The sequence below is a fragment of the Physeter macrocephalus genome, chromosome 19, assembly GCF_002837175.3.
Source record: "Physeter macrocephalus isolate SW-GA chromosome 19, ASM283717v5, whole genome shotgun sequence".
Taxonomy (NCBI): domain Eukaryota; kingdom Metazoa; phylum Chordata; class Mammalia; order Artiodactyla; family Physeteridae; genus Physeter; species Physeter macrocephalus.
Window position 1 is genome coordinate 1869559 of NC_041232.1, and position 27460 is coordinate 1897018.

Below are 27460 nucleotides of genomic sequence, written 5' to 3' on the forward strand. Positions count from 1 at the left end.
CGACGAGCAATTATTGAGCGCCCACAGAATGCCCGCGCTGCACTGCGTGCCGCCACCTCGGCTAGCGCGCGGGGAAGCCCCGTCTCCAAGGGCCCGGTCTTACGCACGCCCGCAGCCGCCCGGGCCCGGGTCTGAGCGCTGGATGGCGTGGGCGCTGCGGGGAGAGGGGCGCGCGGCGGGCCGGTAGGGGGCGCGGCGGGCCGGACCGGGCGGAGCGGGGACCGGACCCAGCGGCGCACACCCTCCGCGGTCCGCAGATGGCGGCGCCGGGCGTGGGGCCCGGGCCGGGGCCGCCACCGGGGCTGGAGGCGGCCCTGCAGAAGCTGGCGCTGCGGCGGAAGAAGGTGCTGAGCGCCGAGGAGATGGAGCTGTTCGAGCTGGCGCAGGCGGCAGGCGGCGCCATGGACCCCGACGTGTTCAAGTGAGCGCCCGGCGGAGGCGGGGTCCCGGGGGAGTCGGGGTCCCCGGGGACGGCCGGACCGGGCGAGTAGGGCTCACTGCCGCAGCGTGTGTTCTCGCCAGGATCCTGGTGGACTTGCTGAAGCTAAACGTGGCGCCCCTCGCAGTCTTCCAGATGCTCAAGTCCATGTGCGCCGGTCAGAGGCTGGCGAGCGAGCCCCAGGACCCCGCGGCGGCGCCCCTGCCCACGCCCAGCGTGCCTGAGACCCGAGGTCAGAGCCGGGCCCGGGCGGCGGGGAGGGGGACGGGGGCAGAAGGGGGGCAGCGCCTGGCACCGCGCGGGCTTGGCTCTGAGTGGCCAGGCCTTTGTGTTCCTCTTGTCCCAGGACAGGCTGGGCCCATCCAAGGTCTGGCCCCTTGGGCTCCCGTCCCTAGCTTCGACTTTGCCGTCACCTTTGAGGGTGCACTTCCAGATCGGGAGGACACAGGGTGGGAGACCCAGGCAGGCTAGACCTCGTCTGGGACTTTTGCGACCCCAGTTCCTCCCCACCTCTGCTCTCACGTTTTTATCCCGCAAACATGGGAACAAGGCAGATTTGGTTCCTGTCCTCATGGCCTGTATAGCCTCTACGGAAGTCCTCAGGGAGCAGAGCGGGCAGAGGCCTTCCTGCGTGCCCTTGTTGGCACCCCATCCGGCCCAGGTCCTACCCAGGAATCTGGACGGCGAAGCTTCCATCCTTGGGCTGCGGGTGGGCGCAGCCTGGCAGCCCTGGCTGGCAGGGTACAGAGGCCCCAGGGGCCTCCTCAGTCTGGAGGGTCATGGCTGGGGAATGAGCAGGTGCTGGTGACCAGGGTGTCATGATGGAGCTCTAATCCGCTTCGGGTGTCACTTCTGCTCCCCATTCTAGAAACCCTCTGAAATGCAGCAGAACCTCCAGGCTGGCTCTTTAGCCAGAAACATCCTGAGAAGGGGCTGACGTTGGGGCGGAGGGCAGCTGGGCCCTGTGGGTGGGTGTGCCTGGGCCCTGGGTGCCTGTCCTGAGAGGCCCTGGGCACTGGAGTGCAGGCCTCCTCACTGATGCACGCCTGTCTGCTCTCTTTGTGTCTCTCTCTGACCTCCAGCGGCCTCCTTTCTCTCTGCCGAGAACTGTATCCCCCCCGCAAGGCCCTCCTTTTCCTCGGCCCTGCAGCCTGCGGCCTCTCCAGTTCTGCTCCACGGCCCAGCTGCCTCGCACTCGCCTCTTTCTCCGGGGCCCCCCGGTTCCCTCCGGTTCTCTTGCTGCCTGTTCTCTCCTTTTGCAGGTTGCGTTTATTGGTTTATCTCTGGGGGTTGGTACTCTCTCCTGTTTCCGTGGAAACTGCTGTGGCCCCCAGAAAGCCAGAGCAGCTTTGAGCTGCAAGGGCAGGACCCAGTGGGCCATCCCTGCCCCGCAGCTTAGGGACTGAGGGTGCGATTTCACAGCTCCGCTCATTAGAGACAAGTACAGTGCTCACAGGACAGGCCCACACCCCGTCCCCAAAGGCTAACTCTGCTGGTGAGACTTGGGCTCTGTAGAGCTGCCCCCAGCACAGAGGAGGACACCCAAGGGGCGGGGAAGGGACAGGGTGGTGTGCTGTGGAGAGCAAAGCCTGAGGTGTGACAGGCACCTGGGCCTCTTAGATGCCATCACCCCCCTGGACTGGCTGCCTGGAGGATCAGACCATGGGTCCCCTCAACTGCCTGGTTCCTGGCTGGGGGTGCCTTCCAGGCACTGCCAGGCACGATGAGGCTGGTGTGTTACAGTGTGAAACCCTATGGGAGCTCTAGCTGTACCCTCCCACGTGCCCCTCCCTGCATCACCCACCTTGCTGTTCCAGGTGTGCCTGTAACTTGGACAGGGGGCCTGAGGAGCGTGGGGACTAAAGGAGAGAGATCCCCTCACTCGGGGGTTTTGCCACTCCCTCGCTTGCTCAGTGCCAGGCCTGCTCTCAGTACTGAGGGCACAGTGGGGCCGCAGGGTGGACACGCTGTCTGTCCAGTGGCTAGACATACCGACAGTGACGGGCGTCCAGTCTTGAAGGACAGCACTGGCCTTGCTAGAGCAGCAGGCGTTAAACAAGCTGGGGGCAGGGGCCCTTGCACCAGCTGCAGAGTCCTGTGCGCTGCTGCAGCCCCTGGGAGGGGGCTGAGCTGGGGTGTGGGGGGAGAGAGGGAGAGGGTGCAGTCAAGGGTGTGTTGGGGTGCAGGGCTGGGAGCACCGCATAGAGGGATGGGAGGTGGGGATGAAGCCCCGGGCCAGGGACTGGAGAGGCATGGGGCACTGGGCCCCACAGGGTCGTTTCCCCTTGAGTGCTGAGGCCATAGGTCCTGCTGGGCTGGGCGGCCACCAGCCAGGGTACAAGGGCACTGAGGCCCTGGGGAGATGCCCAGTGGAGGTAGAGAGCAGATGAGGGGCCGTGCCAGGAGTACACTGAGGCCGAGAGGCAGAGATCACCAATGAGATAGATCTCTGAGGCTGCATGTCATAGCATCTGTCCACACAGATCTCTGGTCACCTGGTTAATGGCAGGATCTGGGTAGAGAAAATAAGGAGCATTGTCACAGAGTAAGCAGTGGGGGACCTTGGTGGTCTAGGCTGGTGGTGGGGGTTTGGGAACATTGGAGCTAGCTGGCCTTAGGTTTCCCTCAGAATCGGAGTGAGGTTGACCCAGACCAAGGGCTGGAGCCCCACTCAAGGGCCTGGCTCTCTGGGTTCCTGTCCCCTGGCCATCCAGGTGCCCTGTGGGGCCTGTCAAGCTCACCATTTCTGTCCTGAGAGCTCAGGGGGGTCAGGCTTGTCTTGGTAAGGACGTGGAGTTAGCTTCAGTTGTGTGCTGTTGAAGTTTAGGGAAACCACACATTCTAAAAAGATGTCCACCCCAGAAAGCATAAGGTGGAGTCTGGTGTGCGGAGCCATGAGGACAGGTACCCGAGCGTTGGCACCAGAAGGGAATGGACACCTCACGGATAACTTTTATACTGATTACCCGCTAAAATGACATACTGGATGTTTGGGTTAATTGAAACATTTAAGTCAATTTCCTGTTTCTTTTACTTTTTAACATGGCTCTTAACGCTAAAGGGCTTCCCTTCCCTGGTGGTGCAGTGGTTGAGAACCTGCCTGCTAATTTAGGGGACATGGGTTCGAGCCCTGGTCTGGGAGGATCCCACATGCCGCGGAGCAACTAGGCCCATGAGCCACAACTACTGAGCCTGCTCGTCTGGAGCCTGTGCTCCACAACAAGAGAGGCCATGATAGCGAGAGGCCCGCACACCGCGATGAAGAGTGGCCCAGCTTGCCACAACTAGAGAAAGCCCTTGCACAGAAACGAAGACCCAACACAGCAAAAATAAATAAATTAATTAATAAACTCCTACCCCCAACATCTTCTTTAAAAAAAAAAAGCTAAAGACCACGCAGGTGGCTCGCAGCCCGTCTCTGGGGGCAGCACAGCTGCAGAGCACTCACGCCGATCTTCTCCCCAACACGGCATTGGGCCGTGTGCCTGGAGGAGTCACAGGCACGTCCATGTGGGGATCACCTCCCCAGAAGTGTGGGCTGAGTTAAGGGTTAAAGCGCACATGTGCAGTCCGTGTTGTGCATTGTTCTGTCTGTATCTCTTCTGGAAGCACTGATCAAGCTCCTGCTGTGTGCTCTGCACACCCCTGGCCACCCGCTCATCCTGGCAACCAGACCCCGCCAGCCGGCCTTGCAGATAGCAGGGCTGTGGTGTATTCTTTCCCTCTCATTTCTCACCCACCCATCCCCCCACCCCTCCGCACACAGCATGCCTTCAGTGTTGGCTCACAGCCGGGCACTGACATTTGGCCTCGGCAGCCATCTAGCCTGTGACTCCATAAGGGGGTGTGCCCACCACCCAGGAGAAAGCACTCTGGGGCTTTCTATAATTCTCGTTCCCGCCCAGCTCTGCAGCAGAGCTCTCAGGGTGGGTGATCAGGGGTCCCGGGGGCCACTCCAAAGGTCAATGGCAGAGTGGGTCCTACCAGGTCTGGGTGGTTCCCCAGCTTCAGGGGCCCCCTGAGTCACGGGTGGCAATGGGCTGGTGAATTTGGGGCATTTGCTTCATTAGGGGGCATCCAACACAGTGACCACAGCTAGTTTCAGGGGTAGGAGGGTAAACCAGACTGTTTTTAGCAGACACCCTTGTCTGTCTTTGACCCTTAAGAGGGCCCCACAGGAACCAGACCTGGGAGCATGTCCCCACCACCCCCGCCGCAGCTTGTGGTCACACTTGGTTCAGCCCCAGTCCTCACTCCATTCCATCGGACCCTAATAACCCTGTCAGGAGGGAGCTGGAGCAGGCCTGACGAGCTCCCAGATGCCCCTTGCTGGGTCCACTGGGCCCTGCAAACCTTCTTGACTTCCACAGCTGCGTGTAAAATGAGGCCTGAGTGGGTCTCCCCACGAACGCCCAAAGCATGTGATTCCTTTAGGGTTCTAAGAATCACACTGAGCTGGATAAATGGGCTACTTTCATCCGTAAATAGTTTTCTTGACACCTTCTATGACTCAAAGTTACATTGGTTTCTTATTTCCAGGGTTTATCGGCCTTGTCAGATTTAAAGATGAACATTACTTGCTCTTTTCTAGTTTCCTCTCGTCCTTCAATGTCCAGAGGGGCCCTGGTCATTACACTGAGGGGGAGAGGAAACTCAAACGTGTGCAAGCCAAAGCAAAGCTGGCTTCAAAGTGAGGCCTGCAGCTGGGACCCGCCCTGCTGCTTGCGATGGAGCTATGCCTGAGCTGTGCTTTTGGAGCACCTGGCACCCGGGGCTAGGCCACAGGCTCCACAGACCTGATTTGGCCCAGCTCAGCCTTGGTGGGGAGGGGGAAGCATGGCCTGAGCAGGGCACTGGCACATTGGGAGACCCTGCAGGGTGGTGGGGCCCATGCACTCACAGGACCAGTCGGTGGGGACCAGAAGATTAGCATTTGTACCAAAGATGAGGGGTCATGTTTCTCTTTGCTTCTGTCTCCGGGAGTCACTGGGACAGAGTTCGCCCAGCTTCACCCTACCACACGCTCCTGTCTACTCCACCCGGCACTGGGGAACCCGTTACTACTACACTTTTGTCAAATCGAGTACACATGGGCTCTCGAGGGAGAAGCAATGCCAGGGAAACCCAAGCTGTCAGGGTTCCAAGCTGATGCCACTGCAACCCCCCCCCCCCCCCCCCCCCCCCGCGCCACAGCCCCCCGCCCCTTTTTTGTCAAATCGAGTACACATGGGCTCTCGAGGGAGAAGCAATGCCAGGGAAACCCAAGCTGTCAGGGTTCCAAGCTGATGCCACTGCAACCCCCCCCCCCCCGCCCCGTGCCAGGCAGCACAGACCTCCTGCTCTTTGAGGAAGAACTTTCCCAGAAAGTGTCTTGAGAAGGGCCATCCTATCCCTGCAGGAGTCCTGGGGAGAAGCTAGGTGTGAGGATTAGAGCACAGACTTGAGTCTCAAATGCAGGTCCCTCCCCTTGCCCAAGGTGACAGCCGGTGAGCAGAAACGACTTAACAAGCCCCTAGGAAACTGTCATGTCTTCTGTCCAAGAGCCCCCGGTTCCCCACTGCAGGCTGTTGGACTAAACCGGGATGGAGGCTGGGGGTCAGAGCTGCGGGCCGAAGGAGAGCCCAGGCTGAGGCAGGCCCAGCGGGGAGGGACTGTGGCCCAGGCACGCTTGTCCCCCAGGGTCCTCTCTGTTGCTGATGCCACAGGCACTGGCCCAGGCATGACTGCAGACCTTCCTGGCTGTCGGCACAAGACAGACTAAAGCTGGCAGGTTACCAGTGGGGGAGCGGCCAGAGCTGTGCTCTGCACTTGAGCGTGACCGCCCCATGGACAGGGCGCGTCCTCAGCAGGAGCCCAGTCATAGGACCCAGTGAACCTGAATATTTGTAGAACACTGAGGGGAGAGGGAGGAAAATGTATGAGGAAGAGCTTCCAAGATCCAAATCCAGAAGCCTGACTAACATGCTTCCTGCGTCACCATGTCTGACGGGGAGGGCAGTTGCTGGGGGTCGACACGCCGAGCTGCCCCTGGCACTGCTCTCGGGACACAGACAATAGGTGTTGCGAGGCAGCCTCTGCCCAGTTGCTAACGCCTGTGTTCTGTGTCTGCTCAGGGAGAAACAAAGGCAGCGGTGCCCTTGGAGGAGGCCCGGCGCTGCCAGAACGCAGCGTCCGGGAAGGATCCAGCCAGAGGATGCCCCGCCAGCCCAGCGCCACCAGGCTGCCCAAGGGGGGCGGGCCGGGGAAGAGCCCCACGCGGAGCAACACCTGAGCAAGAGGATTCGCACGGGCCCACCGCGGGCCGCCAGCCTCTCAGACAGGCTGCTCCTCCCGTTGGTAATAAACCTCTTTGAAAACCTGAGGGTCTGTTCAAGATGTCTTCTGTTACCTTTTGAATATATTAAGGCACAGAGATTTAGAATTAGTTCTGTGTGCTGGTCCTCGTCATGCTTCAGCTGAACCAACCAAGTGACTTCAACCAGTGACCCCAACTCCCAGACCTCATTTTTGAGCCTGTGAGAAAATGTGCATATTACCAGGTCTTCTGCAACTGAGGCCCTCCCAGGGCGCTCAGGTGCAGCAGGGGTTTGAGCACAGAAGGGCCGTGACCTAGAGCTTTTAACCCTCTGTGGGTCATGCATGCCACAGAGAATCCAGTAAAACCCTTTCCCCAAAAATGTCTTGACCTTCCACATTTGCCCCAGTTTTACAGGTTTATGTGGACCTCAGGTTTTCAAACTCCAATTCTAAGCTTTTACACCTTAGTCCACTTGTCCCGTCAATAAAGAAGCCTGAAAAATGGCAAATTCAATTGAAAAACCTAACTCAGTTTTCCTAGAATTATTTGTTTTTAAACCTTGGATTGGAAACACTGACTTTTTGCCCTTGGGTCACGTCACATAAGCAGAGGCTCCTCACAGATGTAGGTCCACCCACCCCAGCAGCGCAGCCCAAGCAGCTGGACAGCCATCCACATGGCCCAGCAGAGGGGTCCTCCCTGCTCCTGTGGACAGATGAGCGTGTTCCAGGTGAGCACAAGAGACACAGGTTTAATTCAGAAACTGTAGATAAACATCTGTAACATGACAGTTGGCGGGGTACAGGGGGCCACTAGCTGCTCCCTCCCATTCAGTACTCTTCCCCTTCCTCGGCCTCCGCTTCCACCGAGTCCACACCCACCTCTTCGTAATCTTTCTCCAGTGCTGCCAGGTCCTCCCGGGCCTCCGAGAACTCGCCCTCCTCCATGCCCTCCCCCACGTACCAGTGCACGAAGGCACGCTTGGCGTACATGAGGTCGAACTTGTGGTCCAGGCGGGCCCAGGCCTCGGCGATGGCCGTGGTGTTGCTCAGCATGCACACAGCCCGCTGCACCTTGGCCAGGTCTCCCCCCGGGACCACTGTGGGGGGCTGGTAGTTGATGCCCACCTGCCAAAGAAGGGGAGAAAGCACCGCGTGAAGCTTCCGTCAATCCAGGAATGGTGGCTGCATTTGTGGAAACAGAAGGCATGGAGGTGCCCGCTGGTGACCCGGGGAGGCTGGGGCCATCCTGTATTCTGGGCCCAGCTGTGTGCCAGGCAAGGTGCCAGGAAAGCAGGGTTCTGGTTTCCAGACAAGGAAAACGGAAAGAGGAGCCCCAGAGCCTGCCACCCTGGCTCACACCCAAGCTGCTGGAGGGGCTGTGTCCCAGCAACTGTGACATGTGATAGGTACTCAGGTGATAGAACTATCTTCCCTCTAAGAAGGGACACTGCTTGGGATTCTTCATGTGTTATTTTCTCCAGAGGGTTCAACATGATGGGGATTAATGTCTGTAGCTGAGCCTTTTCCACCCAGGCAGATTCAGAGAACACAACTGTGGCAGAATCACGAGGGCAGGTCACATCCCCTGCTTTCCCAACAAACAGTGTACACATAGCAGAGTGACAAGCACACTGTCAAGAGGTCCCTGACGCTGTGACCACTGCCATGGACGCGGCCCACATGAACGCTAAGTAAGAGGGAGGGAAAGAGATCCCAGCGCTGGGACCAAGGGAGAGGCAGTCCAAGCTTCAGACCAGGGATCACGTGACCAGAGGTTTTGGCAGGAGATACAGGGTCTGTCAAGGGGGCTACGGCACACGTTCTAGGCTGCTGGGCCACAGGGGCTCTGTCACAGATACTCAACCCTGTCTTTGCAGCACAAGAGTTGCCACAGCAATGAGCCAATGAGTGGGGACAGCTGTGCTCACATGAAACCATTCACAAAACCAGGTGATGGGTCGGCCAGCTGTGCTGAGCCCTGGACCAGAGGAAGAAACCCAGACTCCTAGGTAAGAGCCCACCCCAGCAGCGAGGGTCTGAGCCAGTGGAGGCCCTAAGAGCAAGGCTCAGGGAAGCACAGTTCCATTCCCAGAGGGAAGGTAGGGAATCAAGTAAGGAGCAAGGTTTCTTCCTGTGTCCAGCGGAAGGTCGGAGCAGGCTGGGTCTGAGAACAACCCAGGACACACTGTATAGGCTCCCCAATCTCCACTTCTCCACAGAAGGATTCATGACTGCTGTAAACCAAACGTTCCATACGACACTTAAATTGGATGTAATTTTTACATGCCGATGGAATCAAGTGGAATTCAGACACAACAGTCAGTTTACAGTAATGCCCCAAGTTCAAATATCCCCATAAATTACCAAAACACCCAGAAAATTCCTACATTTCTATTCTAAGAAAAATTACTGTAAGAAAAAACATCTTATTTCTAAATCAACCTATGTTTTCCACCCAAGAACTCCTCCAGATTTCTGTAAAAAATACGCTCACAGAGCTGTATCATTTGATGACTCAGGAAGGAAGTTCTAGAGACACCAGTGAAGGAATGAGAACTGTCCCCCAGCTCACTAATCCATGACCCAGCCCGGCTTCCATGTATCAGGGGACCCTCCACAAAGGGGCAGCACCCGATCCCAGGATCTGCCGCGGGCGGAAGGTGAACATGCGCTACCGCCCAGCCTACCTTGAACCCAGTCGGACACCAGTCCACAAACTGGATGGTGCGCTTGGTCTTGATGGTGGCGATGGCCGCATTGACGTCTTTGGGGACCACATCCCCCCTGTACAGCATGCAGCAGGCCATGTACTTGCCGTGGCAAGGGTCACACTTGACCATCTGGTTGGCTGGCTCGAAGCAGGCGTTGGTGATCTCGGCCACGGACAGCTGCTCATGGTAGGCCTTCTCGGCCGAGATGACCGGGGCGTACGTGGCCAGGGGGAAGTGGATGCGGGGGTAGGGCACCAGGTTGGTCTGGAACTCCGTCAGGTCCACGTTGAGGGCGCCGTCAAAGTGCAGGGAGGCCGTGTTGGAGGACACGATCTGCCCGATCAGACAGTTACGGTTGGACCACGTCCCCCCTGTACAGCATGCAGCAGGCCATGTACTTGCCGTGGCGAGGGTCACACTTGACCATCTGGTTGGCTGGCTCGAAGCAGGCGTTGGTGATCTCGGCCACGGACAGCTGCTCATGGTAGGCCTTCTCGGCCGAGATGACCGGGGCGTACGTGGCCAGGGGGAAGTGGATGCGGGGGTAGGGCACCAGGTTGGTCTGGAACTCCGTCAGGTCCACGTTGAGGGCGCCGTCAAAGCGCAGGGAGGCCGTTATAGAGGACACGATCTGCCCGATCAGACGGTTAAGATTGGTGTACGTGGGCCGCTCTATGTCCAGGTTGCGCCGGCAGATGTCATAGATGGCCTCGTTGTCCACCATGAAGGCACAGTCCGAGTGCTCCAGGGTCGTGTGCGTGGTCAGGATGGAGTTGTAGGGCTCCACCACGGCCGTGGACACCTGGGGGGCCGGGTAGATGGCGAACTCCAGCTTGGACTTCTTGCCGTAGTCCACCGAGAGCCGCTCCATGAGCAGAGACGCAAAGCCCGAGCCGGTGCCGCCCCCGAAGCTGTGGAAGATGAGGAAGCCCTGCAGGCCCGTGCACAGGTCCGCCTGCGGGAGAGCAGAGGCCGTGAGGCCACGCCTGCACGAGCCATGCCACCACCCCCACGGACCCCCACGGGCCCCCACGGGCCCCGGTCACGGCACACTCTTCCTCTGCAGGTTCACTATACGGATTCAAGCCATCCACAGGGAACACGCGTCACACTCAGCAGTTACAGACGTGGACGCACTGCGGCCACACCGGAAAGGAAGACCCTGCACTCATGGTTCCGCTGGGTTTTGCCAAAGTGATGTTCCGGGGGGATCCCGGGCCTCCCCTCCTGTCCAGGAGGCCTTCCCAGGGCCCTTCTCACCAGTTTGCGGATCCGGTCCAGGACCAGATCGACGATCTCCTTGCCGATGGTGTAATGGCCTCTGGCGTAGTTATTGGCCGCGTCCTCCTTCCCGGTGATCAGCTGCTCCGGGTGGAAGAGCTGCCTGTAGGTCCCCGTGCGCACTTCATCTGCAGGAAGGACAGCGTGCCCGAGACTCTAAGGACGGTGGCTGACTCACCGGGATGTCCAGGTTCGGGCAAACCTTCGATTCTACAGGCACGTGCTGCACCTCGCAGGCCAGCAGCGTCAGCGTCTCACAGAAAAGGTCTCCGTGTGATACACATGCCTCATCTGCCGTTTCTGGCTCCGGGAAGGTCCAGTCAAGCCGGGTAACAAATGCCATTGTGGCCAGTTCCCAAAGGCGGGGGAGTGCTCACACCGCACAAGCGGTTCTGCGCGTGCATGTTTCGTTCACACCCACAGCTACACCCGGGGCGTTGCTGAAATGGCCCTGACATACTAGACATCAGCGTGACTTTTGCCGGGCGCCCTCTGTGGCCTGGGTCTCACGGGCTCTAGGGTGACATTCTGGTTTCTCCTGGGTGGCTGCCACTGAAAGGTGCTCTCTCCTGGCAGCTCCCCTTGGAAACTACCTCGGGCTTCTGATCTGGAGGAACCCAGCAAAGGTTCTGTGCTTCCCCTTGTAAGTCTAAGGGTACCTACCGACCACGGTGGGCTCCAGGTCCACGAACACGGCTCTGGGCACATGCTTGCCAGCCCCGGTCTCACTGAAGAACGTGTTGAATGAGTCATCCCCACTGCCGACTGTTTTGTTGCTTGGCATCTGGCTGTCAGGCTGAATTCCATGTTCAAGGCAGTATAGCTCCCAGCAGGCATTGCCGATCTGGACCCCCGCCTGCCCCACGTGGACCACGAACACGGCTCTGGGCACATGCTTGCCAGCCCCGGTCTCACTGAAGAACGTGTTGAATGAGTCATCCCCACCGCCGATGGTTTTGTCGCTTGGCATCTGGCCGTCGGGCTGAATTCCGTGTTCAAGGCAGTATAGCTCCCAGCAGGCATTGCCAATCTGGACCCCCGCCTGCCCCACGTGGATAGAGATGCACTCGCGCTGGGAACCAGAATATACATGTGAGGCCCCTCAGCTTCAAGGCAGTTGTCACTATGTGGCACGCAAATGAGACCCAACGTCTTAAATTAATATCTCTAAAATCTTTTCGTTTCTTAAGGTCTTATCAGACATTATGGTCCCATGAGCTTCCAATGATCATTTTATGTCTGAGCATGGATGGAGACACACTTGAACTGTGAATAGGAATACAGCCATTATAAACATCTTCCCAGCGAGACTTCCCTGGTGGCGCAGCAGTTAAGACTCCACACTCCCAATGCAGGGGGCCCGGGTTTGATCCCTGGCCAGGAAACTAGAACCCACATGCATGCCACAACTAAGAGTTCGCATACCACACCTAAGGAGCCCGCCTACCACAACTAAGGAGCCAGTGAGCTGCCACTAAGGAGCCTGCCTGCCGCAACTAAGACCAAGCACAACTAAATAAATAAATAAATAAATAAATAAACGAATAAATAAAACATCTTCCCAGCAATCAATAAAAAACGTTAAATATTTATACAAAATAAGCAGTCAAGCCATTTTATTTCCACCTAAGGCTGTATTTACCAACCTGATATAAGCAATGGCTTAGAAAAAAAAACATGAAGTAACACTTTTCAGTCATTAGACAATAGGCAGCAGAAGACAGTAAGTGATTCCTTAGAGCATGGAAACAAGGCAAGCCCTACAGATGCCCCAGAAGGCTGCTGGGGAGTGTCCAGGCTGCAGCCGAGAGAAACCCAGGGATCTCCCTGAGGTGAGCAGAGAGAATCCTGTGTTGAGAGAGGTCAAGGCAGCTAGAAAGCCTGGTGCTGGCTTTCTATCTGGAGGAGAGACAGCTGCATGGAGAGAGCTCAGGGAGATCAGCAGGGGGGCCCCGAGCCCTCACTGTGGCCTGCTCAGCACAGGTGGGGAGGGACCCCTGAGCTCACACCTGCCATGGCAGAAAGACATCCTAACTCACAGAGTACTGGGTGGAATCCTCAGTAGTGGGGCCAAGTGAGGCCAACCCTAAAGGCTGGTCTGAACCCACTTAAGAAAGCTAAAAAGCAAGCCTCAAAAGGATCAAATTGTTCCCAGGTATACTAATAGCATCCTCCAAAAAGCCTAGAAACAGTTGAAAGAACAGCCAAAAAAATCTAACAGCCAATAATGTAAAATTCATGTCTGGTATCCAATCTAAACTTACCATATACACCAGAAAATTAAAAAATAAAACCTAGAGAAGTCAGAAAATATTACCATATGAAGAGAAAAAGAAATCAATAAAAACAGACCCAGAAATGACAGATGATAGAATTAGTAAACAAGGACGTTAAAATAACTACTATATATCTACATGCTCAGGAAAGTACAGGAAAAAATGAGCATGATAAGGAGAGACATGTTTGATATAAAAAAGACCTAACTCAAATTGCTAATGATAAGACAATGTCTGAAATGAAAAACACGCTGGATGAGATTAACAACAGATTATAAATAGTTTGTAGTAACTATAAATGAAAAGTGTACTTTAAAAATTGTATAAAACGGCTTTCCCTGGTGGCACAGTTGTTAAGAATCCGCCTGCCAATGCAGGGGACATGGATTTGAGCCCTGGTCCGGGAAGATCCCACATGCCATGGAGCAACTAAGCCCGGTGCACCACAACCACTGAGCCTGCGCTCTACAGCCCGTGAGCTACAACTACTGAGCCCATGTGCCTAGAGTCCATGCTCCGCAACGAGAAGCCACGACAATGAGAAGCCCGCGCACCTCAACGAAGAGTAGCCCCGGCTCACCCCAACGAGAGAAAGCCCGTGCACAGCAACGAAGACCCAACACAGCCATAAATAAATCAATAAATAAATTTATTTTTAAAAAATTGTATAAAAAATAAAACACAACCCCCCCCCAGCAGATTATATACTAAGAAGATTTGAGAATGATGAAAAAGTTCTGGAAATAGTGCTGATGGTTATACAACATGTAAATGTACTTAATGCTACTGAATTATACACTTAAAAATGGTTAAAATGGTAACTTTTGTCATGTGTAGTTTACCACACACAAAAAAGGAGATACTCAGCAATAAAAAAGAACTGTGTTCCAACAACATGGGTGAATCTCAAAATAATTATAGTGAGTGAAAGAATCCAAACAACAACAAATTAACTCAATGATCCCATTCATATAAAATCCTAGAAAATAGAGAAATGTGGATTAGTGGGGGAGGGAAAGGGGGTGAGGCAGAAGGGAGGATTTACAAAGGGGTACCAGGTACATTTGGGGGGTGATGGATATGTTCATTATCTTGATTGAGGTGATGATTTCATGGGTAATCAAGATATTAATAAATATTAAACCTTGTCAAATTATACACTTTCAGTGAATACTTTATGTCAATTATACCTCAACAGAACTAAAATAAAAGGCAAAATGAAGGGTTTTTCAGGCATTCAAAAGCTGGGAGAATTAATCATTAGCTGAGAGTAGTAGTCACCACTACAAAAAAAAATGGTAAAGGAATCTCTCCAGGAAGAAGGAAAATCATACTAGATGGAAAATTGCAACTGCAAAATTGGACTGAAGAATGACAAAACTGCTAAATATGTGGGCAAATATAAAAGACTTTATACCATATTTTAAAAATATAATTGAGCCCAGCACTTACTTCTGGATGACCACTTCTGCAAATTGGTGCACATAGGCTTTTTACCTGATCTGATGACCAAATTAATGGAAAATGATGCATGCTCTAGAGAATGATCTAGGGAATTTTTTCTTTTTTTTTTTTTTTTTTTTGCGGTACGCGGGCCTCTCACTGTTGTGGTCTCTCCCGTTGCGGAGCACAGGCTCCGGACCCGCAGGCTCAGCGGCCATGGCTCATGGGCCCAGCCGCTCCGCGGCATGTGGGATCTTCCCGGACCAGGGCACAAACCCGTATCCCCTGCATCGGCAGGTGGACTCTCAACCACTGCGCCACCAGGGAAGCCAGGAATTTTTACATTGCAAATAAGCAAGGATATTCTTACTGGAAAAACGAAAGTCTCCTGAGACTCTTGGTGACTGACACTATATTTTATCTGCACGCTGAAACAACACACTAATCAAAGAGAAGGTGAAAAATTACTAGAGATTTGATCTCCTTTATAGCTTCTAATAATAAAATACACTGTATGACTAATGAACCTGTCAGGTGTAATGGGAAGAATATGTAGCAAGTAACTGTGTCACTCATTTGTGATTTTTACCTTTAATAAGTTCAGCCATGTGTAGTGTGATAAGATTAACTCTTTACATGTTTAAGGTAATGCTATAAAGTTAAAAACTGAAAAAAAAATAATTGAACGTTAAAGCAAAAATAATGATTTATTATTGTGGGGTTTACAACTCATATAGAAGTAACATATAACAAACAATAGCATAGGACTTTCCTGGTGGCGCAGTGGTTAAGAATCCGCCTGCCAATGCAGGGGACACGGGTTCAAGCCTTGGTCCGGGAAGATCCCACATGCCGCGGAGCAACTAAGCCCGTGTGCCACAACTACTGAGCCTGTGCTCTAGAGCCCACGAGCCACAACTACTGAGCCTGCATGCCACAACTACTGAAGCCCGTGCACCTAGAGCCTGAGCTCCAAAACAAGAGAAGCTACCACAATGAGAAGGCCACGCGCCACAATGAAGAGAAGCCCCCACTCGCCACAACTAGAGAAAGCCTGCGCACAGCAACAAAGACACAACACAGCCAAAAATAAATAAATAAATAAGTTTATTTAAAAAAAAAAAAAAAACAATAGCATAAAGGCCAAGAAGGGGGAAATGGAGGTATTGATATATTGTTGTGAAATGGTGTAACAGCACTTGAAGGCAGACTGGGATAAACTGAGTGAGCAGGGTGGGCTGGGTAAATGCCCACTGACCATCTCTACCGACATCTGGTTTAGTCATCCAACAAGAATGAACATGAAATTGTAGCAATAAGAAATGAACAGGGACTTCCCTGGTGGCGCTGTGGTTAAGAATCCGCCTGCCAATGCAGGGAACACGGGTTCGATCCCTGATCCAGGAAGATCCCACATGCTGCGGAGCAACTAAGCTCATGCGCCAAAACTACTAGGCCTGCGCTCTAGAGCCCGCAAGCCACAACTGTTGAAGCCTGCGTGCTGCAACTACTGAAGCTTGAATGCCTAGAGCCTGTGCTCCACAAGAGAAGCCAACACAATGAGACGCCTGTGCACCTCAATGAAGAGCAGCCGCCGCTGGCGACAACTAGAGAAAGTCCACGCGGAGCAACGAAGACCCAACACAGCAATCAATCAATCAGTCAATAAATAAATAAATAAATAGAAATGAAAAGATGGAAGCTGAAGACCTTAAGTGCTTGACCAGATCACTAGAACCATCTGCATTATCTATGCAGCATAGGCTTTTACTTAAAGACATCTCTTTTGGATAATGACAAACCTGTTTTTTTTTAAAGCCTGGCTTTTCTCAATATATATTTAAAGGTTTTTAAATTGTTTCATATCTGGGCAACTTGAGTTTTTAGGAACCTCATTTTTAATTTGTATTAAAAGTTTACAGGGGCTTCCCTGGTGGCGCAGTGGTTGAGAGTCCGCCTGCCGATGCAGGGGATACAGGTTCGTGCCCTGGTCCGGGAAGATCCCACATGCTGCAGAGCGGCTGGGCCCGTGAGCCATGGCCGCTGAGCCTGCAAGTCCGGAGCCTGTGCTCCGCTATGAGAGAGGTCACAACAGTGAGAGGCCCACGTACCGCAAAAAAAAAAAAAAAAAAAAGTTTACAACTTGCTATTTTCAAAAACTCAACAAACTACAAACACTTTCTTTTTTTTTTTTTTTTGGCCATGCTACTCGGCATGCGGGATCTTAGTTTCCTGACCAGGGATCAAAGCTGTGCCCCTGCAGTGGAAGTGTGGAGTCCTAATCACTGGACTGCCAGAGAATTCCCCAAGCACTTTCTTTTCTTCTTTTCCCCCAACCACTTCTTAATAAAGGTCTTGATTAACACAACATACTCAAATAATACAAAATATGTTTTCTGAATATTGGAACTAAATTACAAATCCAGTAACACAAGAGTATCTGAAAAATCCCCCAAAATTTGGAAACGAATAACAAGGGAAATTAGAAAGTATTTTGAATGGAATAAAAAAGAAAACATGACATACCAAAATCTGTGGGATGCAGCTAAAATAGTACTCAGAGGGTAACGTGTATGTGTATAAAGGTATACAATCAATGACCTATAAAACTTGATGGAGCTCAGGGTAGGCCACCCCAAAATATGCTGGTGGCATATTGATTACTTTGAATTAAAGTTACTTGAGGGACTTCCCTGGTGGCACAGTGGTTAAGAATCCGCCTGCCAATGCAGGGAACACGGGTTCAAGCCCCGGTCTGGGAAAATCCCACATGCCGCAGAGCAACTAAGCCCGTGTGCCACAACTACTGAGCCTGCGCTCTAGAGCCCACGAGCCGCAACTACTGAGCCTGCATGCCACAACTACTGAAGCCATGCACCTAGAGCCCGTGCTCCGCAACAAGAGAAGCCACCACAATGAGAAGCCCGCGCACCGCAATGAAGAGTAGCCCCTGCTCACTGCAACTAGAGAAAGCCTGCGAGCAGCAATGAAGACCTAATGCAGCCAAAAATAAATTAATAAATAAAATTATACAAAAAAAAAAGTTACTTGAGAATCAGCTGGTACAAGAAGAACACTCTGACCCTTTGCTCCCCTGAAAGCAGGAAACAAAGCTCCCATGGGGAGGCATCTTCCCTATGCCAGGAGAAAGGAGGGCATCATGATCCCTGGAGATAGGGAATTTAAGGCTGAGAAAGCTGCATAAACAAACTTTGTTACTTCTTCATTAACTTGCTAGCCCAAGCAAAAACCCCTTTCTTTCCTCAAATCTTCATAAATTACTGATTCTTTGTCTAAAAAGGTATATAAACAGCCTGCTTTGGTCAATTCTTAGATCCTATACTTATAGGACTTCCATATGTACAAAATTAAATTTGTTTTTCTCATGTTAATCTGTCTTCTGTCAATCAGATTATTAGACCAACGAGAAGAACCCAGAAGAGGAAAATTATTCCCCCCCTGCAAACTCTTCTAGAAAATGGAAGAGAAAGGAACACTTCCCAACGCATTCCCTGAGGCCACCATTACCCTGATACAAAAACCAAAGACACTGGACTCCCCTGGTGGCACAGTGGTTAAGAATCTGCCTACCAATGTAGGGGACAAGGGTTCGAGCCCTGGTCTGGGAAGATCCCACATGCCTTGGAGCAACTAAACCCATGAGCCACAACTACTGAGCCCCCATGCTACAACTACTGAAGCCTGCACACCTAGAGCCCGTGCTCCACAAGAGAAGCCACTGCAATGAGAAGCCCGTGCACCACAGCAAAGAGTAGCCCCCGCTCGCCGCTTCTAGAGAAAGTCCATGCGCAGCAAGACCCAACGCAGTCAAAAATAAATAAATAAATAAATAATAAAAATAAATTAAAAAAAAAAGATATTCACTGTAAGGAAACTACAGACCAATATCCCTCATAAACTTAGACACAAAAGTTTGTTCAAAAATTTCAAATTCAATGACCTAAGCTTCCACCTTAAGAAACCAGAAAAAGAGCAAATATCCAAATTATGCAGAAAAAAAGCAAATAATAACTAGCAGAAATAAACTAAACAGAAAACAGGAAAATAATAAGAGAGAAAAGTCAATGAAACCAAAATCTGGTTCTTTGAGCTGAACAATCAAATTGATAAGCCCCTGGCCAAATTGACCCAGAAAAAGAGAAGACACAAATTACCAGTATCAGGAACAAAAAAGAGGCTATAACTACTAGGATATTAAAGGGATAAAGGAATATTATGAATTCAACAACACAGATGAAATGGACAAACTCCTTACACACACTACTGAAGCTCACTCAAAAGGAGATAACTTGGGGAATTCCCTGGTGGTCCAGAGGTTAGGACTCGGCACTTCCACTGTAAGGGGCACAGGTTCAATCCCTGGTTGAGGAACTAAGATCCCTCAAGCTAAGATCCCACAAGCCGTGTGGGGTGCGGTCAAAAAAAAAAAAAGGAGATAACCTGAATGAAGAGAAAATAGGCCATCAAAATGGCCACATCATGAGACAGATAATTCTAAACATGGGTATTATCTTCTCATCATACAATTACAATCACATCCCAGATTTATAATGTCCTAGCCCTTAAGGAGTGATGGTCTGGAAGCCTAGAAATTCAGCTTCTAGTCTTATCCTTGAAAGACAAGGGGCCAAATCATAGCTGATAGTCTAATTCTGATTCCAACCAAACTGCAATACTGAGCCAGAAAAAATTTACCCTTTGAGGCTGGGCAGATTCTCCAGAAGGTACTCAACTTTGTGATGAGGCTCTAGGATGCATGAAGTAGCATTTAAAACAAAATTTCTACTGCTGGAATTCCCATTAAATTCATCTTGAGACACAAACCGTTCTAACACAAAGGGAAGGCATCTGTAATGGACAACATTTTCTCAGAGATCAGTGTAATTTCTTTTAGGTTATCTTCACACCAACTCATCACCACCTCCCCCTCACTAGACGTTTCCTAATTTAGTTGGTTAAACTAAGTACTGTGAACTTAGGCATTTCAACTTGAGAAGACCCTGTTATACCAACAACGGCTGAACAGCTCTTCTAAAAGTATTAACCATGGTATTTTTCTTATTTAAGACAAAGGCTTTGCTAAAAATAACAGCTCCTAAAAAATGATGAAATGCACAAATTTCTTCTAATCCTGAAGCTTCCTTTTACCTGTCAGGTAATAGCAGATACCTTTTCTTTATACTTGTAATAAATCACCTCTACAAAAAAAAAAAAAAAAATTGAGCAGCTTGATGTCATGCTGTTCAATAACCAATAAGAGAAGCCTCAAAACCAACTTTTGCAAAGGGAGAATGCAGACGTTAGTGTGAGTTATTATTTAGTACTCTTCACAGGGTTTGGAAGCTACTGCAGTGATGAGAAGAGAACACAGAGGCTGGGATGACGTCAGCCTCAGTTAACTGGGAACAAGCAAGACGTGAACCAGGCCAGGTAAAGCCCTGTCAGGGGTCATTCCAGCCTCTCTCCACATAAAGGTGACTGGTTTTAGACGTGCACAATGACAGAGGTGTTGGTTGAGTTCCACTGGTGTGCAAACTATTAATGTAATTAATTCAACAATTAACTAGATCCCTATGACTTGAGGACATAAAAATGAACAAATTAAAGGCAGAAGCCTACCCTGCTGTGGGAAGACAGGAATTCTCATATATGTGTTGCTGATGGAAGGGAATCTGAAACTATATACCATTCACTTGTGGTATCCCATATACACCTACACCAGTGAGAAACTGCAGGCACAGATTCCTCATTGCAACTCAATGCATAAAAGACTGGAAAGCATCCACACGTCCAGCGACTCAGAACAGGCTGAAGATGCAGAACAACACCCTGGAATACTACATGGCAGTAAACAAGGATGCAGGTCTTTGCACGCTGACACGGAGGGAGCAGGACTGTTTGCACAAGGAAAAAAAAAGGCGCGAGAAAGGGGGGATACAAGCCTACCTATTCCTGTTTGCTTAAAAAAAAGGGGGGGAGGGGGACTTCCCTGGCAGTCCAGTGGTTAAGACTCTGAGCTCTCAATGCAGGGGGCACGGGTTCGATCCCTGGTGGGGGAACCAAGATGCTGCATGTCATGTGGAGCGGCCAAACAACGCACAACCCTATCTAATGCAGCAAGCAACTTTTTCAGCAAACACAGTCTTCTCTCACTCTTATTTAAAGGCCTATTTCTGTAAGTGCCCTCGTGAGCTCACAGCACAGCTGAGACAAATAAGAGAGCTCAAGAGCAACCCTGGACCGTTGCCTCGAGAAGGAAGTCTGGAAGAGCGAGGGCAGGGGCTGCTTACTGCATCTGTGGAGTGAGACCCCCGCCTGCCCCTGACATGCACACTCCGGACACTACCCCGCCACCTGGGCCCATCCCCCAGGCCCCTCCGCCCGTCGAGGCCCGTCCCCAGGGACCCCTCAGCAGGTCCAGGCCCGTCCCCCAAGGCCCCACCGTCGGTCCAGGCCCGTCCCCCACGGTCCCGCCGCCCGTCCTGGCCTGTCCCCCAGGCCCCACCGCTCCGTACCATGGTGATCACCACCTGGCCTCACTACGACCCAACTTCCTCTCAGTCCGACGCCACGCGCCCAACTGCCGACCCGCCGCACCACACGCCGTATCCTGATTGGCTTGCCGGCCGCGCAACTGCCATTGGCTCTGACCACTTTAGGGGCGGACCCCAGGCCAAGACCCCAATGGTGATTGGCCGTTTCCTTAACAGGCGAACTCGCTTTTGATTGGTTGTCACTTTGGGCGGGAAACGGCGACTGGAAGGTCTCGTGCTGCGTTGCCTGGAAGCTGCGGGCTGACGCCTGGTCGCTGCGGGTGACGGAGGCTCAATAGTCTGTAAAATGCAGTCTTCCTGCAGAGCTGCGCGGGGTGTGAGAAGGGACAGGGCTGGTAACTGAAAGGGCTTTGCAGACTTGGCAGATACCTGGAAAGACTCTTCGGTTAGCAGCCTGTTACTGGTGCAGACGTCAGTACCCCCCACTCGCGCCAGAGCACGTTGTGCCAACCACGTGATACACTCCCGGAAGGAGGTGCTGTGAAGCTGAGGAGGGTAGTTCCGCCTTCAGGAAATGGGACTTATGCTTGGGTCTCAAAGTATCGCGAGTTTTACAAGCAGCCAAGCAGGGTGGGTGGGCAAGGCAGGCGGGGGACAGGGAGGTCCGAAAATTGCAGTGAAGAAGGTGGCTGACCGCAAGCAGACCGGGGGGCCTGGCTTTTGGGGGGTGGGGAGCCAGCTGGCAGCAGAGGCGGGTTGGCTTGGCCATTTTTAGGGGGAGGATGGGGCAGGAGACTCCACAGGTAGTTATTGCAGGAGGCCAGAGAACTACCCACCCACAGACCTTGGCAAAAGGACACAGAAATTCCCAGGTTCCTGGAAGGGGGACTGATATCCTCAGTTCACCACCTTCCCAAGATCCCCCCACTCCTGCTGCTGGTCCATGGGAGAATCTGTGTTTACACCACAGAGAAGAGCCCCTTCTTGGCTCTTCTAAGCACAACCTGAATGAGCTGGAATCTTCATGGAGAAGGGAGGACCAAAAAGGGGTTAAATAAAGAGAATATAAATAAATACAAATTATTTATAATAATTTATAGACATACATTATATACTAATTTAAAGTAAACAAATTTAAAAACATAGATGCAAAATGCAGATTTCTTACACTGCCTAACACCGCTAGGTCAACAGAGGCCAGGGGTAATGTTCATAGTAGCAGATCAAACGGTCTGGTTTTGAGCAACACACACCACCACCATGGATTCAGTCGGACTAACTTCAGCTCCACTCCTCCCTTGCTCTGGCAGATTTCAGAGAGTGCAGTCTGGGGGTTAGAAGGGTTGGGCAGCTAGCTAGGGAAAACCAGAAGCCCTCCTCTTCCCACGGAGGTCCAACAGGATCGGTGCAAGGAACCAGGGCCAGCCTCGGGCAGAGGGGCTGACAGGAAATGGGGGAGAGAATGCACCGCTGGTAAGGACTGGAACAGGTGGGGACAGACATGACTGCCATTGCCAGGGACGGGGGACATAAATAAGGAAGAGAGACCACCATCTGGTGGTCCAGTGGCTAGGACTCCATGCTTCCATTGCAGGGGACATGGGTTCTATCCCTGGTCTGGGAACTAAGATCCCAAGCTGAGAGGTTCAGCCAAAAAGAAGAAGAAGGAAGAGCTGGGAAACCAGTTCATGGTGAGGAGTAATGGGGGTCATTTTGGAAAGGTAATATGCGACAACATGCTGGTGGACTTTGAACGGTGGAATTTGGGCTAAATTTGGCCCTGGGGAGAATAGCAGACTCGGGGAGGGGGCTGCCAGCATGTAGACAAGAGAGGACAAAAGCTGCAGGAGACAGACAAAAGTGGAGGAAAAGATAGCGATGACAAGGGAAAAATGTAAGATTTCTTTTGCCTCAACCCCTTCCCCCAAAAAAAGCTCCTGGAAGCTGAGGAGGGCCTGGATACCTGAGATAAAGGATCTGTTTGAGCCACGTCGTTCAGATGCTAACAGAAAGGGGAGCTCCAGGAGGCAAAATGACGTAGGGACATCTGGGTCACGTGTGGTACGTAGTCTCTGTGACTAAGAGTAGTTGGGAGAGTAATGCCTTTACCTGAGTCAAGCAATGCAGAAGGGGCCAGTTTAGGGGAAAACAATGGTCTCCCAACTTCTTGGTCTGTTCCTCTGTGTACCAACCAGAGCAATCAGAGGCTTCATCTCTCTCTGGCCACTCAGCCCTTCCTGTCCCTGGAATTCTTTCTTGCAAACAGTTTGGTGCTTTATCTTTTATTTATTTTATTTATTTAGTTTTTAAATATTTATTTTTTTAATTTATTTATTTGGCTGCATCAGGTCTTGGTTGTGGCACGCGGGATCTTCATTGCGGCATGCAGGATCTTTAGTTGCGGCATGCGGGATCTAGTTCCCTGACCAGGGATCGAACCCTGGCCCCCTGCATTGGGAGTGCAGAGTCTTAACCACTGGACCACCAGGGAAGTCCCTTAATCTTTTATTTTTATGACAGCTTGATTCACATACCATAATACTCACCAGCTTAAAATGTACAGTTCTGTGTTTTTTTTTGTATCTACGTAATTGTGCAACCATCACCACTATCTAATTTCAGAACATTTAATCACCCCAGAAAGAAACCCTGTACCTGTTAGCAGTCACTTCCCATCCCCCACCCCCCAACCCTCTGGAAACCATTAATCTACTCTTTGTCTCTATAGATTTGCCTGTTCATACAAATAAAATCAGACAACATGTGGTCTTTTGTAACTGGCTTCTTTCACTTAGCATAATGTTTTCAAGATTTATCTGTGTGGTACCACCACTTTATTCTTTTTTTTTTTTTGGCTGCACTGCGGGACACGTGGGATCCTACTCTGACCCGTGCCCCCTGCATTGGAAGCGCGGAGTCTTAACCACTGGCCAGTGGTTTTCCAAAGCAGCTGCACCAACTTACCATTCCCACCAGCAGTGTAAAAGGGTTCCAATTATTCCACATTATCTTCAACACTTATTATTATCTGACTTTTTAACAACAGCCATCCTAGGGGGTGCATCGCACTGTGGTTTTGGTTTGCATTTCCCTAAAGACTAATGATGTTAAGAATATTTCCATGTGCTTATTGGACATTTATATGTCTTCTTTGAAGAAATGTCTATTCATATCTTTCGTGCATTTTTATTTGTTTTTGTTTTTTTTGTGTGTGTGGTACGCGGGCCTCTCACTGCTGTGGCCTCTCCCGTTGCGGAGCACAGGCTCCGGATGCGCAGGCTCAGCGGCCATGGCTCACGGGCCCAGCCGCTCCGCGGCACGTGGGATCCTCCCGGACCGGGGCATGAACCCGCGTCCCCCGCATCGGCAGGCGGACTCTCAACCACTGCGCCACCAGGGAAGCCCCGAGAGTTCTTTATATATTCTAGATACAATCCCCTTATCAGATATATGATTTGCAAAATTTTTCCTGTTCTGTGGATTTTAATCTTTTCCTTTTTTTTTTTTCTTTTGTTTGGCTGAGCCACGCAGCTTGCAGGATCTTAGTTCCCTGACCAGGGATTGAACCCCGGCCACAGCATTGAAAGCGCCGAGTCCTCACCACTGGACCACCAGGGAATTCCCTCGTTTAACTTTCTTGGTGGTATCCATTGAACACAAAAGTTTTAAATTTTGTTTTTATTTATTTTTTTTTTTGGCCGCACCGTGCAGCATGCGGATCTTAGTTCCCCAGCCAGGGATCAAACCTGTGCCCTGTGCAGTGGAAGCTCTGAGTCTTAGCTGGACCGCCAGGGAAGTCCCCAGTTTTTAATTTTGATGAATTCCAATTCATCTATATTTTTCTTAGGTTGCTTGAACTTTTGGTGTCATGTTTGTGAAACCGTTACCTGAAAACTGCATTCGCCCCTTGGTGGGTATCTAACAAAAGACAACACCAAGTCAAAGAGCTGGAGAAGGAAGGATTTATTACTTGCAGCAAGTAAGGAGAACACCAGGGTTATTTCCCAAAGCAGGGTCTCTCTGACCAGCAAAATTGAGGATGACTTAAGCTGAGGGTGCATACATGTTCATGAAGGGGCTTGAGCAGAGGAGAATTCAGCCCAGAATTGTGGCAAAGGTTGACAGAGTCCAGGCTCTAGCTGACTGGATCACGAGGGTCAGAAAAAGTCAACACTGTCATTCCTTAGGTTCCAGTTAATCTGGTTATGTCAAGAAATTATGTCTGGTTCTCTTCCTTCAGGGACCTCCTACCCTATCTGCCTACAAAACCATTGCCTAATCCACAGTCATAAAGAGTTACTCCTATGTTTTCTTGTAAGAGTTTGTTTGGAGTTTAGCTAAACTACTAGATAACATTGTTGTCTTGGGACCCATTTTGTGTGGCCACGCAGCCTGCGGGGGGGTCTTGAACTGATATTAACCCCTCCCAAGAGTGCATGCCCTAGATAACAGCCTACAGACTCACAGGTAAATAATGTAAGCTCCTGATATGAATTCCTGAACTGTCCTCCTGATAAGCATTCTCTCCCACCTCCCAGGAATGGCCCCTCGTGTGATCCTCAGATAAGCTTGCCAGAACCCCACTCTTTTTGCTTTGAACTGACCAATCCAGACTCAGCCTGGAAACCCCAAAGCACTCTACCTGCAGACCCTAATAAAAGCCTGTCCCCCAGGTCCTGCCATGCCTTCTGCCTGCACTATGCCTTAGCCTCCTGGTGTGGCCCCTCACAGTGTGTGGTGTACTTCTTCCAGAACCTGTAACAAACTTCTCTCTCAATTCCTTCCTGGTCTTTTGTTGATCAGAGATTCCTCACCCAACATCCTCAGGGCTCCACTTAACAAATGTTAATTTAACAAAGTCACAACAGCATTTTTATAGTTTCAGCTCTTACATTTAGGTCTTCTGTCAATTTTGAGTTAATTTTTGTATGTCATGTGAGGTAGGGGTCCAACTTCATTCATTTATTTGTATGAGGATACCCTGTTGTTCCAGACTATTCTTTGCCCCATTGAGTCGTTTTGGCACTCTTTTCAAAAATCGACTGGCCATCAGGAGAATAAGAAGACAAGCCACAGACTAGGAGAATATATCTGCAAAAGACATATCTGATAAACGACTGTTACCTAAAATATACAAATAACACTTAAAACTCAACAATAAGAAAACCAGGGCTTCCTTGGTGGCACAGTGGTTAAGAATCCGCCTGCTAATGCAGGGGACACGGGTTCAAGCCCTGGTCCGGAAAGATCCCACATGCCACGGAGCAACTAAGCCCATGCGCCAAAACTACTGAGCCTGCACTCTAGAGCCCATGTGCCACAACTACTGAAGCCCCCACGCCTACAGCCTGTGCTCCGCAACAAGAGAAGCCACCGCAATAAGACTGCACCACAACGGAGAGTAGCCCCCGTTCGCCGCAACCAGAGAAAAGCCCGTGTGCAGCAACAAAGACCCAACACAGCCAAAAATAAAATAAATAGGTTAAAAAAAAAAAAAAGAAAAGAAAACTAACAACCCAATTAAAAATGGGCAAAAGATCTGAACAGACACCTCACCAAAGAAGATATACAAATGGCAAATAAGAATATCAAAAGATGTTCAACATCATATGTCCTTAGAGAATTGAAAATTAAAACAACAGTGAGATACCACAACACACCTATTAGAATGGCCAAAATCCAATACATTGACAACAACAAATGCTGGTGAGGATGTGGAGCAACAGGAACTCTCAGTCAGTGCTGGTGGGAACAGAGAACATTCTGGTGGGCTACTTTGGAAGACAGTTTGGTGATTTTTCACAAAAATAAACATATTCTTATCATATGATTCAGTAATCACACTCCTTGGTATTCACCCAAAAGAGGTGAAAACTTACTTCTGCACAAAATCCTGCACAAGGATGTTTATAGCAGCTTTATTCATACTTACCAAACTTGGAAGCAACCAAAATGTCCTTCAGGGGAATTCCCTGGTGGTCCAGTAGTTAGGACTCCACGCTCTCACTGCCGAGGGCCTCAGTTCAATCCCTGGTTGGGGAACTAAAATCCCAAAAGCCGCTCAGCAGGGCCAAAAAAAAAAAAAAATGTCCTTCAGTAGGTGAATGGGTAAATAAACTGTTGTACATCCAGGCAAGGAATATTACTCAGCACTAAAAAGAAATGAGCTATCAAGCCATGAAAAGACATATGACCAAAAAAAAAAAAGGACATAAGACAACCTTAAACTCATAAACTCATATTACTAAGTGAAAAAAGCCAATCTGAAAAGGTTACATACTGTATGATTCCAACTGCAAGACATTCTGGAAAAGGCAAAACCGTGGAGCCAAATAAAAAGATCAGTAGGGCTTCCCTGGTGGCGCAGTGGTTGAGAGTCCGCCTGCCGATGCAGGGGACACGGGTTCCTGCCCGGGTCCGGGAAGATCCCACGTGCTGTGGAGCCGCTAGGCCCGTGAACCATGGCCGCTGAGCCTGCGCGTACAGAGCCTGTGC

The 27460-nt window shown here is 51.0% G+C and overlaps 2 protein-coding genes across 6 annotated transcripts; one reads left to right on the forward strand and one right to left on the reverse strand.

Moving 5' to 3' along the window:
- The first annotated feature begins 182 nt into the window (after positions 1-182).
- MZT2B (mitotic spindle organizing protein 2B) lies at positions 183-6800 on the forward strand. Of its 5 annotated transcripts, none has more exons than XM_055080271.1 (4): positions 197-421; positions 523-671; positions 1522-1701; positions 3501-3784. In XM_055080271.1, the coding sequence occupies exons 1-4, from the start codon at positions 258-260 to the stop codon at positions 3605-3607; spliced, it is 600 nt and encodes a 199-aa protein (XP_054936246.1). In that variant the 5' UTR covers positions 197-257; the 3' UTR covers positions 3608-3784. The 5 variants fall into 5 exon arrangements, with proteins under 5 accessions (XP_023976587.1, XP_054936246.1, XP_054936247.1 ...); XM_055080272.1 differs by having other exon boundaries at positions 198-421; positions 3552-3784; XM_024120818.3 differs by lacking the exon at positions 3501-3784 and adding an exon at positions 6553-6800 and having other exon boundaries at positions 199-421.
- A 737-nt stretch (positions 6801-7537) lies between these two features.
- On the reverse strand, positions 7538-27454 carry LOC102992310 (tubulin alpha-3 chain). Its single transcript, XM_055080274.1, has 8 exons — positions 26898-27454; positions 26626-26707; positions 20987-26056; positions 11395-11803; positions 10711-10859; positions 9845-10405; positions 9427-9546; positions 7538-7864 (listed from the first exon to the last, which is right to left on the reverse strand). The coding sequence occupies exons 3-8, from the start codon at positions 20987-20989 to the stop codon at positions 7568-7570; spliced, it is 1539 nt and encodes a 512-aa protein (XP_054936249.1). The 5' UTR covers positions 20990-26056; positions 26626-26707; positions 26898-27454; the 3' UTR covers positions 7538-7567.
- Positions 27455-27460: the final 6 nt, after the last annotated feature.

Excerpts from the sequence above, each read along its gene's own strand:
- MZT2B (XM_024120818.3), top strand. The coding sequence starts at position 258 with ATGGCGGCGCCGGGCGTGGGGCCCGGGCCGGGGCCGCCACCGGGGCTG. Across the intron at positions 672-1,521 it reads CAGCGTGCCTGAGACCCGAG|CGGCCTCCTTTCTCTCTGCC; the intron begins GTCAGAGCCGGG and ends TCTGACCTCCAG. Across the intron at positions 1,702-6,552 it reads CCTGTTCTCTCCTTTTGCAG|GGAGAAACAAAGGCAGCGGT; the intron begins GTTGCGTTTATT and ends GTGTCTGCTCAG.
- LOC102992310 (XM_055080274.1), bottom strand. Across the intron at positions 10,406-10,710 it reads TGGACCGGATCCGCAAACTG|GCGGACCTGTGCACGGGCCT; the intron begins GTGAGAAGGGCC and ends GCTCTCCCGCAG. Across the intron at positions 7,865-9,426 it reads GGTGTCCGACTGGGTTCAAG|GTGGGCATCAACTACCAGCC; the intron begins GTAGGCTGGGCG and ends CTTCTTTGGCAG.